This window comes from Dromiciops gliroides, chromosome 5 (assembly GCF_019393635.1).
Source record: "Dromiciops gliroides isolate mDroGli1 chromosome 5, mDroGli1.pri, whole genome shotgun sequence".
NCBI classification, from domain to species: Eukaryota; Metazoa; Chordata; class Mammalia; order Microbiotheria; family Microbiotheriidae; genus Dromiciops; species Dromiciops gliroides.
Window position 1 is genome coordinate 277985533 of NC_057865.1, and position 20100 is coordinate 278005632.

General features: G+C 43.0%; 1 protein-coding gene across 5 annotated transcripts in view; it reads left to right on the forward strand.

The window, feature by feature from the left end:
• Positions 1 to 20100, forward strand: part of ANO4 (anoctamin 4) — a 444684-nt gene that overhangs the window by 362866 nt on the left and 61718 nt on the right. For all 5 annotated transcript variants that reach the window (XM_043969145.1, XM_043969146.1, XM_043969147.1 and 2 more), the window contains 4 exons: positions 3425 to 3546; positions 8616 to 8750; positions 10253 to 10349; positions 16577 to 16637. In XM_043969145.1, the coding sequence (XP_043825080.1) occupies positions 3425 to 3546; positions 8616 to 8750; positions 10253 to 10349; positions 16577 to 16637 (415 nt within the window). The remainder of the gene's footprint in view (positions 1 to 3424; positions 3547 to 8615; positions 8751 to 10252; positions 10350 to 16576; positions 16638 to 20100) is intronic.

Consider the following 20100-nt stretch of genomic DNA (forward strand, 5'->3'; position numbering starts at 1 on the left):
AAGGGATTGGAGTGGGGTGCCCAACAATGAACTATTTATCTGTCTTCTTTGAATCAGCCTAGCTAAACATAAAAGGCTTATCTCCAGGAGCTTGACCACCAAGTGACACATTTCCAGGGATTTCTTTATCCCCATCTGTTCATGAAACCATCTTTTAAAGCATGGTGGTAGTTGTAATTGGTTTAAACTGAAGAGGTACTCAGCTAGGTGATGCAGTAGATCACTAGACCTGGAATCAGGAAAATCTGAATTTAAATCTGGCCTCAGAAACTTACTAGCTGTGTGATCTTGGGCAAGTCACTTAACCCCATTCCCCTCATAGCCCCATTTAGCTTGTTTCCCCATCTGTAAATTGGGTTGTTATCAGGATCAACTGAGATGTTTGTAAAGTGCTTTGCAAACCTTACAATGCCATATAAGTGCTAACTTATCATCATTATTTTGTAATAATGGGTTTTGAGGTTTGGAGGGATGACTAGACCAGGGACTTCATTGGTATAGGGGACCCCTAGTTAAGAAACTGCCTATACCTTTTCTGCAACATATTGCCAAGAGCACTTAGGGGTTAATCCACTTGCCCAGGGCCACCAGTATAGGGAGAGAGGGAACTTGCACCCCATTCTTCCTGACTCTGAAGCCAGCTGTCTGTCCATTAAGTTATGGTGCCTCCCATTATTTTCAGGGATTGAAATATGGGTAACATCTTCCATTTTCAAACAGATATTGTTTGGTACCTCCCTTTGGTATCTGTATTGATCATTTCATGGTCTGTTTACTTGTTAATTTATCTCATTCCTTCAACAAGTGCCTGATGAGCATATATTCTGAAAATAGTACTGTGTTATCATGTTCTTTATGAGTAGAAACAAAACCAACTCCACGCTGTGTTCTAAAGTAAAAGTCACCTGTGTGCCCTGGGCTTACATCCCAATTCCCCCTCATACTAATGAGTTGGCTCCCCAGCCAAATATTGCACACAAGGTTCTAGAGGTACCCCTCAGCTCCAGTGGGACTTTCCCTAAAGTGCTCTGCTTGAGCCACCATTTTGGTGTGTTCTTCCCAATATAATTTGCTGTTTGCAGTTAGCATCTCCCCTATATCATTGATTGACCCGATGATGAGCACTCCTATATCATTCAACCAAATAACATCTATTAACTTTTAGAAAGATATGTTGACTAAGGAGATATAGCACCAATGGACACTTCAAAGCAGTCCTTCTAAAATTGTACCACCACAGTCACTAGGAAGAGTGGATTTGGGGGCAGCTAGGTGGCGCAGTGGATAAAGCACCAGCCCTGGAGTCAGGAGTACCTGAGTTCAAATCTAGCCTCAGACACTTGACACTTACTAGCTGTGTGACCCTGGGCAAGTCACTTAACCCCCATTGCCCCGCCAAAAAAACAAAACAAACAAAACAAACAAAAAAAAAGAGTGGATTCAAACTTAAAGCAGTTGCTAGGAAGCATTCACCAGGACCATGTTCATTTCTGAGTGTGGCATAGCTTCTGGACAGAGTCACTGCCTCCCTTGCTGTAGACTAACCTGGGTCAAGCTCAAGTCTTTTCTGTGCCTCCCCTGCTTTTATTATTCTAGGCAAATTTGATATGGACTTCACTTCCTGGGCCTCTGGTGACTCAGCCTTCTGTGCTTTTGAAGTTCAAGGGCTTATAACAATCTCCAATACTCCTTTACCCATGAGCAGGAAAGAAAGATCATAAGGAGTCAAAGATCAGAGGCACCACGTTTTCATGTCCACCTGTGGGCCCAGGTGGAGAAAGAGGCCACTGGCACTAGCTTCCCTGCCTGAAGGCTTACAGCAAGCAGTCTCTGCCTCCATCACCTCTAGGGAAAAAAGAAATACTCACTAGGCCACTGAGGACCTTTTTACATGAACTCTCAGGTCTGACCTAGTAACCAATCAGAAAGTTCTTTCTTCACCACAATCTGAGAAAGCGTATGCATGCCTTGACAAAGAGAGCTGCCTTCCCCACCCCGTTCCATCATGACCTTCCAGAAGCGGGTTCTCCAAACACACTTATTTCCATGACTTGACCCTCATTGTCCAGTCCCCCACCGCCATCGTGGTACTGTAGAGACAGCCTGCTGTGGTGGATGAAGAACAGGCTTTAGAGTCAGGAAGAGCTGGATTCAAGATCCACTTTTGACATATTCCGGCTGTGTGACCCTCGGATAGGAAACCTCTGAATGTCCATGGAAACTTCCTAGGATGCTGCGTGGTAGAGAAGGTGCTGGTCGACATTTGGTAGAGTGGGTTCTGCATCCAGATCAAATCACAGGTTGAGTTCCCCCAAACCTTCTGTACATACACATAGTATGATGCTTATAGAAATCAGAATCTTTAGTTTATTGTTCTGGTTTTGCAGGGAGGGCTGGAAAGCTACTGATTGCTTCTATACAGATCACTGCAGGTGAGGGACTTCCTCTACCAAACGCAGATCAGCAACCCATCTGTAACTTATGATATTAGAGAGTCTGGGAGACGGGAAGTTTAAGACTTGCCCAATATTTGTCAAAGTGAGAACCTCATCTAGGTCTTGCTGATGCCAAGGACACCATGGTGCCTACTTTCCATAGTGTCCCCAAATTCACACATTTGAAGCTAGCTTTAAATAGCATGGCACAATGTAGTTTTAATCCAGGACTACGATAGAAATGATCTTTGTTACATCCTTCCTATGTATGCATTATAGCTTTAATGCGACTGACTGATCAGCTTTTTCTAGACAAAAGAAGTATAATCCCTGTTTCCAAAAGCCTCTCTTACAGAGGCTATATAAACTGTGGCTGGCTCTTTAGGAACATGGAAACCAAATGGAATATTTAAGGAAAAAGCAGTTTATTCAAATCTAATAATGCTAAAGTGGGCCCTGAACTTCAAGATAAGGTGTTGTCAAAGTAAACCAAAGTGATTCAGAGAAATACAGTTCTGTTACTCCATACTTGTTCAAATCACATTATTTAAATCATTCTTCACTGGAGTATATTAGTCTATGCTAGAGTGTAGAGGAGTCGGGAAGACTCGGCTTCTAATGCTAACTATAACATATCCTAGCTGTATGACTCTGGACAAGTAGCTTAATGATCTGGTGACACTCTTAGTTGAGAAGGAAACACTCTTCTTTATGTTTGCAATATTGGACATTTATCTGAATATATGTCATGTACCCCCAGTAAGCTCCTCGTAGGCAGGGAATGTTCTGGGCTTTGTCTTTGTCTCCCCAATCTCAGCACACGATGAGTACATAATATGTTTGTGGAATTGAATTCGTTTTTTGATGTTGTATTCACATAGCTCTTATATTTATAACCTGACGTCAGAGAAGAATGTTGTTAGGTGGTATTACTTAGTGTCCCTTTGTCAATAATAGCATCGACAATCTTTCCTTTTTTCCAATTCTAGGGAAGTTACAGAAGTAAAAATTCCATTAGAACTCATGGAGCAGAAAACCACAGGCACCTGCTGTATGAGTGCTGGGCCTCCTGGGGTGTGTGGTACAAATACCAGCCCTTGGATCTCATACGGTGAGTTCTGACCTGCGGATGACCACAAATGCTATCCATAGTCCAGAAGCAAATGGTAAGAGAGCGACAACAGGTAGGAGTAGCCATCCTCATAAGAAAAAAAGACAGCTGAGATCCCCAGATGTTGAGCTGACTCAACCGCCCTCACCTAAGGAGAAATGATTCATCATGGAGGAAGAGATGCCTCCTTTCCCATTGTCTCCCTTCTTGCTGAAGAAGGTGAGAGGATTCTGTGAGGAATACTGTTTGCTAAAGAAGGACTATGGGGAGAAGTATCAGAGTCCAATAGTACAGATATATACACACCCAGTCAGATGTCATGTTGTTCTCCACTAAGGGCAAGGGGATCCAGATTTGCAGCTTCATACTTTCAGCACTATTTCCTTAAATAACAAGATAGTGCCATACAAAGAAGATCCTGGTATAACCAGAACACTTTAATCTTATCTACACTGTCCACAGAGGAATAGTTGTCTGTGTATATGTGCATGGGGGGAGTGGGTGTGGGTGCGCGTGTGAGTGCACTCGAGGGTGCTTTGTACAGACCTGTGATTTCACTGATAAGAAGAAATTCTAGTGTGGAAGCTCCATTCAATAATACAGATCTTAGAGTTTCTGGGAGCACTAAGAAATTGACTGAATTATCTATGGTTTGCATAGAAACCCCTCTCCAAACAATGCCTTTCAGAATACGGAACGGCTGCTAGGTAACCTGTAGGCTTTGGAAGTCCATGATAAACAGATGATTTTATTCAACAAAGGCTGTTGACTCAATTTTAAGGCTGTCTTGATCTGCATATGAGCACATTTAGATTCTTAAGGCTCTGGGCAAGACACTTGCAACTCTCCAACACTATTAATCATAAAGTAGGTGCTAATCCACATTGTTGGGGGGAGTTTCCTTTTCTGGGAGTTCCCTATGGCAGTGAAATGACAGACACAGACTCTGTTACTATGTGGAAATAAATGACTCGCCTTAAGTCCCAACCAGCCCAGTTTTCAGGATTCCTTATGGGAAGAGCCATGGACGGTTTCTTAAACCAGCTGAATTAGTTCTGTGTTTACTGTGGCAGTAAAAGGGGGAGAGGGGGGAGAGAAGAAAGACATTGCAGCCCAATTTGCATTTTCATTTCCCTGGGGAGTCATCATTGATGGTACCTGTATGCTTGTTACCATTGAAACTGTTTACTCAGGGCAATCCAAAGAGATTGATGCATTCTAAGCCTCTTTTTTGTGCAAGTAGAGAAGGAGTTTGATGATCTATATGGATGGGAAATGTTTGCTAAGATGAAGTCCCTCCCCTCTGAATCAATCTCCTTTGCATCAGACAAAGCCATGTAGTTTCAACTCAACACGGGCATTATAAAACGGGATTTAAGAGAGCAAAGGCAACCAAATCCTCCCCAGCCTTTGCCCCTGAAAGGGTGACAATACACTGAGTGATGTTGAAGAAAACCGCCATCGGCAGAAAAATATGGGCCTGTGATTGTGGCTTCAATTTGGATTTTTAAAGTCCATCAACAACTGTGTGTATTAAGTGTGTGCTCAGCAATGAAATATGAGGAAGAAAAAGGAAATCAAGAAATCAAGGAAATGGTCTTAGCCTTCAGTACATTTACAGTCTAGTTAACAGTATCTCGGAGCTAGAAGGGACCCTGGAGATCAGTGTGAGGCCAAAAAAGGAAAGTCAGAGGCCTTGGGTTCCAATACACACACACACACACACACACACACACACACACACACACACACATATGTGACCTGGGGTGATTAACCTAACCTTTCTCAGTCTGTTTCCTCATAGAAAAGAGAAGGGTTGAACTCAGTGACCTCGAAAATCTTTTCCAGACCTAAAGCTGAGATCACTGGGAAAATTCCTGTTTGAAAAACAAAATGTTAACTTTGGAGTTGGAAATAGTATTTTCACAAAGTGAGGCACAACTTCTACAGAGGAAAGAACTCACGTTCACAGGTGTGATGTTAACGTAGTGTAAGAAATGGATGAAAAAGATGCAGTAAAAAAAAGGAGGGAGAAAGAGGGGGAGGAAGATAGAACAGTCACCCTGAGTTCAAACCCTGGGTTCTATCACTCCCCACATAGAGAGCTTGGGAGGGTCATTTCATCTCCTTGGGTCTCTGTAAATAAGTAGGACTGGACATCCCCAGGTCTATTCCGGCCTGAGATCCAGGATTCCATAGCTTGTTGGAGGTTTACATTCCTCATCCATAAAAGGAGCAGGCTGGACTAGATGAGGTGCTGAATAAATTTTTGCAGCATCATCTTATATATGTAACCCTTGAACTAGGGAACTCCCAGATGAGAAAAGTCCTAATGAGGCAGATTGGCCCCTTGGTTTTTTAGTAACTTTTAGTATTGAAGAGTCACTGAGAGGTAAATGAGCACAAGAGGTAGTGGTTTTGTTGGAGAACAGCAGCATCACGCCGGGAAAGCACGTGACAAAACTTTATAACTGCTCACAGAGAAAGAGAAAAACAGGCAGTACCAATAGGGAGTGGTCCGTGTTTAGGCAGCACCAGTGGGGTGGCTTCTCACATGCAGTGGGACCATGTTGTTCACATTCCACTGAGAAGGCCCTGAACCCTCAGGGTGCAAACTTAGAGTTTTAGACAAGAGCCAATATGATGCTTATGGGAGACTGTGCTGTCATAAAGTAGGGTGGGGATCCAGACCTTGGCAGGAAGATGTTTTCTGAATGAACAAAGAATGAACAAAGAACAAAGAATGAAGGTCAGGGACCTAAGAAAGCGATGCCTGACTTCTGAGTTTGTTAGCCTTAGTATACAGGCCTCCTGCACCACTGGGGGATTTCACCAGATCCCAGTGAATTGCCCTGGGTTACGCAGCTAGTTGGTTTAGAAGACTGGACTTGAACCCAGGGCTTCCTATCCACTGCCCCCATGGTGACTTACATTGTTATAATCATTAGCACTCTTTCCAGAAGTGGAAGGGATTGCCATGGAAAGTTATGAGTCTGGACTTCTTTAAGTTTAGGATGAATGATCACATGTCGGGAATGCCAAATTGGGGATGGCTGATGCATAAATTGAACCAAGGAGACCCCCAGGGCTCCTTCTAGCTCTAAATCTATTATGCTAAGAGGATGAATAATATCAATACCAAAAAAAAAATCAAAATAAGGAAATCAGGCAGTTTCACTGGGGACTGAAGTAGATAAACTACATTGTAAAAGATTCCACAGAGAGAAGTGATCATCTAGAGTAGAGAGGAAGATGAATGAACAGCTAACATAGTATGATGGTAGAGGACTGGACTTGGAGTCCAAAAGACCTGGGTTCAAATCCTGCCTCAGACACTAACTAGCTGTGTGATCCAAATTCACTTAATCTCTATTTACCTCAGTTTCCCCCTCAGTAAAAGAGGATTCTGGGCTCAGTGACCTCAGAGGTCCCTTCTAATTCTAAATCAAGGACCCCATGCATTGGAATAGAAATAGTTAGAGTGGGTTTTTTTTGGTTTCACCTCAGCAAACTTCATCTCATATCGCTGAACACCCAGAGAGCAAAACATTAAAAATATGAATAATTAGGAGCCATCCTATTTTAAATAAATAGCCCTCATGAACACTAAAGAGCCTTTTAAAGTAACAAATCTGAAAAATACATGGTCCTGAACATTGAGGATGAGACACTGTCTTGTCGGCGGGTGTCATGGGGTCAGGTGCCAGCCAGCCAAGAAAAGAGTCGCATCTCGGTGGGCAGGGCAGAGGGAGAGAAGAGACAGCAAGAGAATTGGGAACTGAAAATAAAACAAAATTGAATGAAAAAAGGGGGTCACAGGAAAGAAGGGTGGCCTATCAGAGAACTAGCCTCTAGTGGAAAGAAAGGTAGTCAGGCAGACCAAGTCACCCCCGGCATGTCTGGGAGAGTGACAATCTCTCAATGCCCCAAGCAGCTCTCTAAGAATAGAAGTTGCCCCCACAGGGACTTCTCTGCATTGGTCATTTCCTTCCAGGAATTTCCTTATCCTAATTAAATTAGAGGCCTTGTCTAAATTTTTAGAAGTATAAGGTTTTTTCCTGGGTTGGGTGGGTTGGTTCTGTTACCTGAGACACATGAGATAAGACCCACAGAATTATATTATCATATAAGGTTAAAATATAAGGCATAAATATAAAATATAAGGCATAAGTGATGTTTAAACAAGTGTTGGAAGGTTAGCCAAGGACTTTATATCAATTATCCAATTGGTTCCTAATCCCGCAAGGTAAGAGCTCAAGGTATTATCTAGCCCATTTCATAGATGAGGAAAATCACAGACATGATTCCTATCCATAGCCTCTCCCTGCCTCACACAGGAACAAACAGGTTCAGCGAGGCTTTGTGACTTGGCCCAGGGCACCCAGCTCATACCTGTCTAAGGCAAGATTGAAATCCAGATCCTTCCCTCTAAGATGACATTTTTTTTTTTTTGGTGAGGCAATTGGGGTTAAGTGACTTGCCCAGGGTCACACAGCTAGTAAGTGTCAAGTGTCTGAGGTCGGATTTGAACTCGGGTCCTCCTGCCTCCAGGGCCAGTGTTCTACCCACTGCACCACCTAGCTGCCTCTCTAAGATGACATTTTGCTGAGAGTCTAAATCAGTGATGCACGGCGCTCAGTAAGCCACCTGAGAAGCTCCAGGACTGGTTCACGCACTCTCAGACTCGCTGCCTTTGTGATCTTGCTAAGTCACTTTCCAAGTGTAAGCCTCAGTTTCCTCATCTTTAAAATGAGAGGGGGGGGGGGGTGTCTTGACGTCCTCTGAGCTCGCTCCCAGCTCTCAAGCTTGGCAGAATCCCACCGTTCTGCTTTTTTTTTTCTTTTTTTTTTTTTTAGTGAGGCAGTTGGGGTTAAGTGACTTGCCCAGGGTCACACAGCTAGTAAGTGTTAAGTGTCTGAGGCCGGATTTGAACTCAGGTACTCCTGACTCCAGGGCCGGTGCTCTATCCACTGCACCACCTAGCTGCCCCACACCGTTCTGCTTTTTAAGCAGCTCTGCGGAAAGCCGACCCACGAGCCTGACCCCGCCGGTGGTTGTGTTTCACACAGGCGGTATTTTGGCGAGAAGATCGGCCTCTACTTTGCCTGGTTGGGTTGGTACACAGGAATGCTCTTCCCCGCTGCCTTCATTGGACTCTTTGTCTTTTTGTATGGAGTTACCACTCTGGACCACTGCCAAGTCAGGTAAGAAGGGAGAGCTTGGAGCCGCCCATTGGCTTCTCTCGGTCACTTTTGGAGATTGAGTATTTGTGGCTTTACTCCTCTGATGCCCCCTAGTGACTGGAGGGTGACTCTACGAAATGCCCCATCCGTCTTCCTAGAGCTCCATCCTCTGTCCTCCCCTGGAGAAAATCTTCAAGCCTGGACCTAGTAGTAGAAGACCCCGGTTCCCTTAAGACTAGACTAGCCAAAAGCAGAGACATTCATCCCAAGGTCTGCCATGATTGGGCTGATGTTTTTCAACTCCCAAAGTTCTCCAAGACCATCAACTCTATCATAAAAGAATTATAACCAATGTCCATGGAGGAAATTGACCCCCAGGTAAAATAGCAGATCCTAGAAATATTTGTAGCTTTAACAACTCACAAAATAATTACCTTGTGTGTTTAAAATAGGTAGGTTTGACTTCTGTGAGATAGCAATTAAATCCTTTCATAATAAAAATTGAGATAGTATTGATAAAATGCTTTGCAAACCATAAAGTGTTACATAAGTACTAGTTATCATCACCATCTTATTATTATTACCCTGTCCATTTTTACAACTTTTCACTCCTATTCCAAAAAAAAATGCCTCTTTCTAAGCCATAGGAGTTTGGGAATTTGAAGGGAATTTAACTCTTTCCTGTCATCAGGAAATAATTTAAAAAATAATTTCAGAAATCCAATTGAATGCAACAAACATTTATTGAGCACTTGCTCTGTGCAAGGTTTGAGAGATTCAGAGACAAGAGCAGTATAGTCCCCAAGCCCAGATTTTGGTGTTAGCCTAAAAAAACGAATATACCTTTAAAAAGTGAGAATCATTTGTTCACCAGCAGGTCTCCAGTCTTTTCCTTCCCTAATCCACTATCACACAGCTAGGGAAATTATTGTCCTAACTCGATTGCTGAGCCAGGGTACAACCCTACCCAAGGACCTCCGGGAAAAAATACAAATTCAACTTTTTTAAGTTGTTTTATTTTATTCAGTCCCGAATCCTCTCCTTCTCTCTCCTCACCTACCCATTGAAAAACAAACCGTTACAAATATATAGAGTCATATAAGACAAATTACCACATTAGTCATGTTGACAAAAAGAAGGGAAAGAAGGAAGGGACGGAGGGAGGAAGGGAGGGAGGGAAGAGAGAATTGTTTCAGCGCTGCAGTTTTTATGATCAGATTTGGATAAGTTGGAGTAATTTTGTGCATAACAATAAGTATGTTGGTTCATATATTTTTCTGATGTTAGCCCATTAATATGTAAAACTGAGGAGACACAATCATAAATAAGGAGGTTTATCACATTATTAAAATGTGCAGGCATTGGGATTTTTCGCATCGCCAGCAGAAAAGGTTGCCACGTTTGAGAAAGCAGAAATGTAATTGACCAGATACAGTTTATCAATAGACTCTCCTGGTGAAGTTGGAGGAAAAAAATTACACTTAGATGATAAAATAGCAGCCCTTGTCTGTTCTCTTTTCCAGTAAAGAAGTCTGCCAAGCTACCGATATCATCATGTGTCCCGTGTGTGATAAATATTGTCCTTTCATGAGGCTGTCAGACAGCTGTGTTTATGCCAAGGTAAACTACAGTTTTGCACGTTCTCCATAGGTTGTATTTTCTATATAGCTGAGTTATACTTTCTTCTTAAGCAAAGTGGGAGGGCTTAGCTGCTCGCTAGTGTTTTCCTCTCATTGTCTGCTTGCGAAGGATGAAGGGAGGCAAGGGGGGGAGGAAGGAAGGAAGGAAGGAAGGAGGAGAAGAAGAAGAAGAAAGCTGGAAGGGGGAGGGAGGGAGGAAAGGAGGGAAGAAATTGGAAACTGGGAGGTAGGAAGGGAAAGAAGGAAAAGAAAATGGAAAGAAGAAAGGAGGGAGGGAGAGAAGGAAGGAGCTCATAAAATCACAGATTTAGAACAAGAAGGATCCTCAGAGACCAGCCCTCATTTGACAGATGAGAAATGAGGCCCAGCATATATGTATTATTGTTATATTTATATCTATTCTATATAATATAAATATAGCTTATAATAGGTATATATTACATGCAATAGATATATAGTTATAGATATAAAGAAATGACATCTCATTTGATTCTCACACCAGTACTACTATCCCCATTTTAAAGGTGAATAAACTGAGGCTAAGATAAAGTTGAAAAAAGGTGAAAGAACATTCCCAAGCTACCACAGCTCATAAGTGTCTCAGGCAGGATTTGAACTTAGTTCTTCCTGACTCTGGATCCAGCATTCTATCCACTGTGCCACTTTGCTGCCTTTTAGAGTAAATTTGAGCTTCTGGAGCCCTCCGCAAGGAATCAAAGAAAGTACACTCCCTTTGGCAAATGTACAGAGAGGTGAAATATATAAAGAAAACTCAATTGCCCAGAGGAGAGAACAGATGAAGGGAAGCATCACAGCAGGAGTGAGGAAAATTTAAGTTGGATGAGGACAGAAAGTCCCATCCACAACATAACTGAGTTTAAAGGGCAGATTCTCCACCGTAACTCATTGGCTTCCAATCTGCTCTGATTCAAAAAGCTCGGAAAAGTCCCTTCTGTTGCTGCTTTTACATTAAAAGATAAAGTCTCTGGTAAGGTCTGAGTGATGTTCTCTAGGAGAATATCCATCACAAAAATTTTAAGAGGAAATGTATTAGAAATAACAGAATAAACCCTTTGTTTTCCCAAAGGACTTTGTTGATTTGTTGTTTCTGAATACCTACCAAGGGGAGAAGTAGATATATGCTTGCATTCTGTATCCAAGAGCTTGCCTTAGCAGAATGAAAAGAAAAACCCTTCATGAGAACAGGTAGATTGAGATAGCCGGATGATGAGGTAGAAAGAGCACCATGCTGCCTCTGGAGTTAGGGCACTTGGGGATCCCACCTCCAATACTTCTTAGCTATGTGACCGTCACCTTTCTGTGCCTCATTTTCCTCATATGTCAAATGATCAGTTTGGATTAGATAGCATCTGAGGTCGCTTCCAGTTCTAAATTTTTGATCCTCTGAACCCCCTGTGCAAGTCACCTTCCCTCCTTGTGCCTTAGTGTCCCCATCTGTAAATTGAAGACACTGGATTAAGTTACCTCTGAGGTTCCTTCTAATTCTAGTTCTATGATAATAGAAGTGGTCATTGAAAAGGCAGGAGTGGTTCCATTAAAGATTGTGTCTAATCGAAACCAATAATTGATTCAATCCATCAATCCACATCGTATGTTGTTGTGGCCGACTCTTCTTGACCCCATTTGGGGTTTTCTTGGCAGAGATACTGGAGTGGCTTACCATTTCCTTTTCCAGTTCATTTTACAGATGAGGAAACTGAGGTAAACAGGGTTAAGTGACTTGCCCAGGGTCACATAGCTAGTAAGTATCTGGAACTAGATTTGAACTCAGGTCTTCCTGACTCCGTGGCCAGCACTCTTTTCATTGGGCCACCTAGCTGCCCCTCAACATTGTGTACTGGTCCACCAATAGTGCAAACTATTATTTCTGGCTCTCAACATCCCCAGTTGATACTTTTCCTGCATTGCTGGATTTGGGACCAGGAAAGCCTAGGTCCTAATCCCACCCTTGGGACTCACTCATTGTAAGAGGCAGCAAATCTTGAGTCTTCTCTTCAGTCCCTCTGCCCCCTTGGGCAGTAACTTAACCTCTCTGGGCATGCCACTCTGGACTACTGTGACTCTCAAATGAGAGTGCTGTGTAAGCATTAACATTCTGATGAATATTATACATGGGTTGGAGTTCTGCCTGTGACACAAAAAAAGCCATGTGACCTTGGGCAAGTCTCAGCATTCCCGGGCAACTCTCCAAGACTGAACAAATTACAAAGGAGTTCCCAATCTGCACCAGGGATGGGGGTGTCACCTCTGTAGGATTCCCTACAAAGTGGGAAATCGGATGAACTCTTAGTCTCCAAAACAACAAAGCTCGAAATATAAAAAGATAAAATTAGACTTTTCTGAAAGCAGAGACTGTCTTTTTGCTTTTGAATCTCCAGGGCTTGGTGGCTGGAATGTGGTAAATGCCTAAGAAATGCATTTTCAGTCATTCATCTAGTAGCCCTCAGCCTACCCTAATGGTACCCAGGTTTTAGTCCCTTCTCTCCCTTCCCATGTTCAGTAAGCTGTTCTTTTCTCTTTGTTCAGAGAAAAACAAGGCACCACCTTTGGGAAGAAGCAAAAATCAATCACACCTTTAATAGACCAGGAAACAACCTCTTTGCAACAGGCTTATTCTCACAGGGGTAATGATGTATGTTTTATATAGGCGCATAAAATGCAAAAACAGAAACAAAAAAAACCAACCCAAAAACCAAGCCCTCCTTTGCCAAGAAGCATCATTCATCCAAGCTTGGCATCAGTGCTAGTGTGATTTACACAGGATAGAAAGCCTTGGCTTGGCAGAGATCTCACTTCTCCTCAAGCCCTTGCTGCTACCTAAGTGATCCAAGTGGTAGAGAAATCCCCAGCTGTCTCTCTGTTACGTGTAAGGATAAATATAGCTGTTATTCAGCAGTATTAATATGGGTCAAAATGATGGTTTCTGTGGCTTAGCTAGCTCAGCCCCGCTCTGGGAAACAGCCATTGCTTTTGTAATATGAAGAAAGTATGAAGTCAGGGAACTTTGGGAAACAAAACCTCGTGTGTTTGCACAGAGCATATTTAAGTCACCAAGCAAACATTCAGAGCTTCTTAGGCACTAGGCACTGTGCTTAGTGCAGGTGATACAGAGAAAAGCCAAAACAAAAACAAAACCCGCCGTCCCTGCCCTGAAGAAGCTCCCAGTCTAATGGGGGAGACAGCCTTCAAACAATGGGGAACAATATGATATGTACGTGTTAATTAGCAGATAATCAACTGAGAGAAGGCACTAGCTTAAAAGAATATTTCAAAATATTCTTTTTATGAACAAATGAATGAAAAACTATTCATTTAGTGCTTACTGTGTGCCAAGCATTTAAGATATATATGTATATATGTATGTAGGTAGATAGTACGTATGTATATGTGTGTATATATATATATATATATATATGTGTGTGTGTGTGTGTATATACACACATGGAAGTAGATATAGGTATGGACATAGATATAGATATTTATATCCACTACTCCATAGATATTTATAACCATTACAATCCCTGCCTTCAATGAACTTACATAATAATAGGAGTAAGGAAGTTTTCAGGGCAACTAGAAAACACCAGGCCTGGAGTCAGGAAGACCTTAGTTCAAATCTGGCCTCAGACATTTACTAGCTGTATGACCCTGGGCAAGTTGCTTAACGCTGTCTGTTTTCTAAAATTATTATTACTACTATATTTTATAAATTAATTGCTATTAATATATTAATGGCTATTCCACCATTTTTGGCAGTAAGCCTTTATTATTAATTAATAGTATACATCAGTGGGGGCAGCTAGGTGGCACAGTGGATAAAGCACCAATCCTGGATTCAGGAGTACCTGAGTTCAAATCCGGCCTCTGACACTTGACACTTACTAGCTGTGTGACCCTGGGCAAGTCACTTAACCCCCATTGCCCCACCAAAAAAAAAAAAAAAACCAGTATACATCAGTAAAGTATTGACCACATGTCTCCCTAACTTCTCATAGTCTCAGGCCTTCAGACCTACATTCTTCTAAGAGGAAGAGCATGCACCAAGAGAAGACAAGGCCAGAGCTTGACCCTGGCATGGCCAAGGGTTTCATTCCCTTTAGATAGGTACGGGTCATTATCCATTGCTCTAAGCTAATTGGTTAGCATCATTCAGTTCCATTGATTGATATGACTTGAGGGTGGTCCAAATTAAAACCCAGGACCTCTGACTTCAAATCCAGCTATTTCCCCTGCATCACTCACCCATTATCTGAAAAACACACGCCCAATGGGAGGCTCTGCTTGAAGACTTCCAAGAAAGGAGCCGTTCCCCTCAATCCTGTTGGTTATTTCCAATTTGTCCTTTCCATCACTTGCTTATACAGTTTTCTGCATGTCGCCTTCCCCATGATATCCTGAGCTCCTTGAGGGCAGGGCCTGTCTTCTGCCTTTCTTTGTCCCCAGTGCTCAGTCCGGTGCCTGGCACATGTTGTTGCTGTTGAGTCCTCTTCAGTCATGTCTGACTCTTTGTGACCCCCACTGGAGTTTTCTTAGCAAAGATACTAGAGTGGTTGGCCATTTCCTTCTCCAGCTCATTTGACAGATGAGGAAACTGAGACAAACAGGGTGAAGTGACTTGCCCAGGGTCACACAACTAGTAAGTGTGTGAGGCAAGACCTGGCCCTGCACTCTCTCCACTGTGTCACCTCCCTGCCCACCTAGCACATAGTAGGTGTTTAATACATGTTTCTTGACTCACTAGCTTCTTTTTTTTATTTGTTTTTTTAGTGAGGCAGTTGGGGTTAAGTGACTTGCCCAGGGTCACACAGCTAGTAAGTGTTAAGTATCCGAGGTCTGATTTGAACTCAGGTCCTCCTGAATCCAGGGCCAGTGCTCTATCCACTGCGCCACCTAGCCCCCCTGACTGACTAGCTTCTTGAGACAGCCCATTCCATTTTTGGATAGTGCTATTTGTTAAGGAGTTTTCTCTGACATCAAACCTAAATTTGCCTCACTACAGCTTCCTCCCATTGCTCCTGGTTCTACCTGTTAGCACCAAGCAGAACAAGTCCAGGCCCCTCTCTATATGATAACCCTTCAAATATTTGAAACAATTAATATGTCTCCTCTATCTCCCATCTCTGACCCCACACTTTTTTTCACCCTCCAGTTAAACATCCCTTGTTACTTCAACTTATCCTTCTCAAGCAAACATGTATTAAGCACCTACTATGTGCCAGGCACTGTGCTAAGTGCAGGGGATACAAAAAGAGGTATAAGGTTGTCCCTGGCCTCAAGGAGCTTTACACTCTAGTAGGGGAGATAACATGCAAACAAACATCTACAAACGAGCTGCATACAGGATAAATATGAAATAACTAAAGAAGGAAGGTCCTAGAATTCAGAGGGGTTGGGGAAGACTTCCTGAAAAAGGTGGGATTTTAGTTGGGACTTGAAGGAAGCCAAGGAGGTGGGTAGTCAAAGCAGAGGAGGGAGATCATTGCCAGAGGCAATGCCCCGCTGAGAGATGGAGTGTCTTGTTCCTTGAATAGGTAGCCTCGGTGAGGAGCCGTCCACCTCCTCACGTGAGGCAGGGGGAAGGAGGAGAGAGTGGTGAAGGCGTCTGAGCAATGGGAGATGAGAAGGAGGAGAGAAGAGGGAGCTTGCTTCGAATGGTCTCAACTTTTTCTATAAAATATGAGGCAAGGATCTTGGCTGAGAGAGTGGGAGGAAGGGGAGCCACGGGAAGTTGGAGGAGGGATGAGAAGGTTTGGAAGAGTCTGTAGAGAGTGGCTAAGAGAGGTGTAAAATGGGAATGCCTAGGAGCAGTGAGGACCCAGTTGAGGCTGTATAATATCAATCTGTAGTAGACTTGAGTCCTTCCTAAAATATGGGATCCTTATAAAATGGGAAGCAATACAATTACTGAGAAACATGTGAATTTGACCCTTAACCTTCCAAAAATGTCCTAATGACTCTGAAATCAACATCTCCTTCACTCCAAATGACTTCAACCAATCCTCTTCACTGCCTTGACCCTCTTCATGGCTATAGATCCCCCCTTCATAATTTGGCCCTTGAAGAAATCACTGAGCGAATACTTTGGTTCTTATAGAAACCAGAAAAGAAGAGAAAATAGAAAACCTTATGTGTCAGAATTGCTGTTCTTCCTAAATAAACTTAACTCCTGATCCCTATTGTCCCCAGGTTACCCATCTTTTTGACAATGGAGCCACCGTCTTTTTTGCTGTTTTCATGGCGGTCTGGGGTAAGTCGTTGGAAGGTGCATCCTTTAAGTACTTTCCTACATCTAGATTACATGATACAATTTCCCTCAATCTGATCTCATCGCACTGATGCCCAGTCCAATTGGCATTCTCTCTCTGCGTCCCTGCCTTGGATCTCCCTAGAAGATATTGTGAGCTCCTAAAAAGTCATTCAGTTCAATTCAATAAATATTTTTAAAAGGGCCTGCTTGGGTTGGCCCTGGGAATACAGACAAAAATGGTCCCTTCCACAAGGAGCCTGCACCTTATTGAGGGGACCCCATCTTATTTAACTTTGCATCTCTCAATAATGAGACTTTTATATAGGAGCCACTAGAGAAGGAAATGGCAAACCACTGCCACATCTTTGCAAAGAAAACCCCAAAGGAAGTCATGAAGGGTTGGACATGGCAGAAACGACTGAATAACAATAGTAGGAACCATTTTATAGTTGTGTCTCTCTGAGACCCCATGTGGGGTTTTCCTGGCAAAGATACTGTAGTGATTTGCCATTTCCTTCTCTAGCTCACTTTACAGAGGAGAAAACCTAGGCAAACAGGGTTCAGTGACTTGTCTAGGGTCACACAGCTAGGAAACTGAGGCCGGATTTGAATTCAGGTCTTCTTGACTCCAGGCCCAAGGTTGTATTCTCTGTGCCACCTAGCTGCCCCAATTCAAGGAATATATCCCTTTTAAAGTCTGACATTGAACATTTATAAGAAGATAGTTTTGACTAAATTGAGTAACTTGTTTCTCAATGTAAAGGTAAGGCCAGGACTGAATTCTGAATCTTTTTTTTTATGTTTCAGCTAACATTCTAGAAGGAAATAAGGCAGCACAGCATTTATATAGCATTGTAAAGTTTGCACATTTATATACCATTTTAAGGTTTTCAGAGTTCTTTACAATTATCATCTCATCTCCCTCTCCATTGTGCCCCTTCTAGTGCCTGGCAAACAGTAGGTGTTTAATCATTGCTTCCTGGTTGATGGAAAGACAAGTTAAAGGATTTTACAAACTAAACACAGGCTTTCACTGCTCTCGCTGGGACAGTTTCTCTGCAGCCAGCCTTCACAAGCCCCCTGGAGAAGGGGAGTTTGTTTCCTTGTTTCCCTTTTGCTCAAATTCTCACGCTTCTCCAGAGATTCTGCAAGTTCTATTTTGAGCTGGCCCTGTAGGGGACCACAGGGCTCTGCTACCAAGTTAAAATGAACTTTCTGAAACACCTCCGCTGGCTGCATTAGCCAGTGTGAACCAGCCAAGATGGGGCCACCTTGGGCGATGATTGGCACCTTATGGAGTGAAATTGATGGCTGGGTCTCCATAAATTGGAATCACCGAGGCTTTTCCTTAGCACTGGATTTTGTTCAGAAACATACAAAGGAGAGAACAATTACAGAATCTAAATCGGCTTCTCTCCCTGGGGAGGGGGAGCGGGGGCTGAGGGAGATGAAATAGGAGTCGTTAGGGAGCTTGATGTTGGCAGAGACATCTGCACTCATATACCAATCCCCTAGATATCCAGTCATCTGCACTCATCTTAGCTTCTTTGTGGTTTGCAGCAGGGCTTGTCGGTCTCTTATTTTAACTGGTCCCAAGAACTAAATTCTCTTCAATAAACAAACTCATTGAGATCTTCATCAAGTCTAACCAAAATATCAAGATTACGATTGTGTATTTGAGCTCAGCACATGGATAGAGAGTTGACCCCAGGGTCAGAAAGCCCTGGGTTCAAATCTTGCCTGCAACACTTGTTGGCTGTGTGTCCATGGATAAATTACTTAAACCTCTCAGTGCCCCCATTATTAGAAATTAGACATTATTGGTATTGAAAATTAGGCAATTCCTGAGACTGGAAATTACAGACAAATTGTTCATCTCTATTGGTAGATGAAGTATTTATTTATTGTTATTTTTTTTTTGGTGAGGCAATTGGGGTTAAGTGGCTTGCCCAGGGTCACACAGCTAGTAAGTGTTAAGTGTCTGAGGCTGGATTTGAACTCAGGTCCTCCTGACTCCAGAGCCGGTGCTCTATCCACTGCGCCACCTAGCTGCCCCTAGGTAAATGAAGTATTTACCTCAGGAGTTCCTGGATTGATCAAATCTCAGGTCCAGATCTAAAAATAGAAATGATTGTTTTAAGGTGAACTCATTACAGAAGGAAGGGAGGGAGAGAAGAATGGAGAGAGGAAGGGAGGGAGGGAAAGGGAAAGGAGAGAAGGAGGAAGAAAGGAGGAAGGGAGGAAGGGAAGGAAAGAGAAAGGAAAGGAGGGAGAAAGGTGAGAGGAAGGAAAGGAGAGAGAGAGGAGGCAAGGAGGAAGAAAAGTGTAACGATTGGAATGACGCCACCTGCTGGAGACTTACTGTAGAAGAGTTCCGCCCATGAAAAGAAAAGACTCCTGGTCTTGCCCTCAAAGACCTCCGCTTCATGGGCGGAACTCTTCTACAGTAAGTCTCCAGCAGGTGGCGTCATTCCAATCGTTACAAAAGGAAGGAATGAAGATGCCTGCCTGATGCTCACTATACTACAATTATTGAAAATTAATTTTAAATAATTTGTTTTTGCTTCCAGGTTTAATTTAGGGGATGTGGAGTAGGGATCATCCTATACCTATAATTAAATCAGTATGGGGAACCCCTAGTGTGAAAACCTCCCCTGACGCAGGTTAGCAATTCTCTGCATCTCACAGTCTCAGCAAGTTGGTTGGGGTGCTGGGAGCACACAGCCAAGATGTTTCAGAGGCAGAATTGGAATGTTGGACTTCTTGGCTCCAAGGCCAGCTCTCTATCTATTCCAACACTTTGCTTTTCTGGTTTTCAGATGCGTGTGTTCAGTATAACTTTCACTGTCACATATGAATCAACCTAAAGAGATTATGAAAAGTGAGTTTTTAATTGTGTAAAATATTTGCCACTGAGAATATCAGATGCATAGGCTAAGCTCTGCTTCCTCTCTTCAGATCCATGTGGCTTGAAGCAAAGTCGGTGGATTTCTGCTCTCCGTTGCCTCAGCAGGGGTTGCCATAGGTGCCCTGCCTGATGATGGGGAAGCTGGCTTGAGTTTACATGGCACGTTTTTTAAAAAAGTTTTCAAAGTGTTTAACATACAGGACGTCATTCCAGAGAACTGACTATTTAGAGCTGAAATGAGGCTGAAGAGTTGTGCAGCCCACTCCTCTCACTTTATAGGTGAATCCAGGATTTGCCCAGAGAGGCCCCATAGGATGTGAGCCCAGGCTCTCTGACTCATAATCCTTTCACCAATACCATGCTGAGAGCAGTGCTGTCCCCATTTTAACAGGCAGAAATCCAAGGCTCAGGAAGGATGACTTGCCCAGAGTCACTCACTAAGCATTTGAGAGAGGATTTGAACCCAGTTCTTTTTGCATCTAAGCCCATGTTGTACCTCCTCTACCCCACTGTCTCACCTCACCAGGGTGTTGAGAGAGAAAATTACTTAACAGA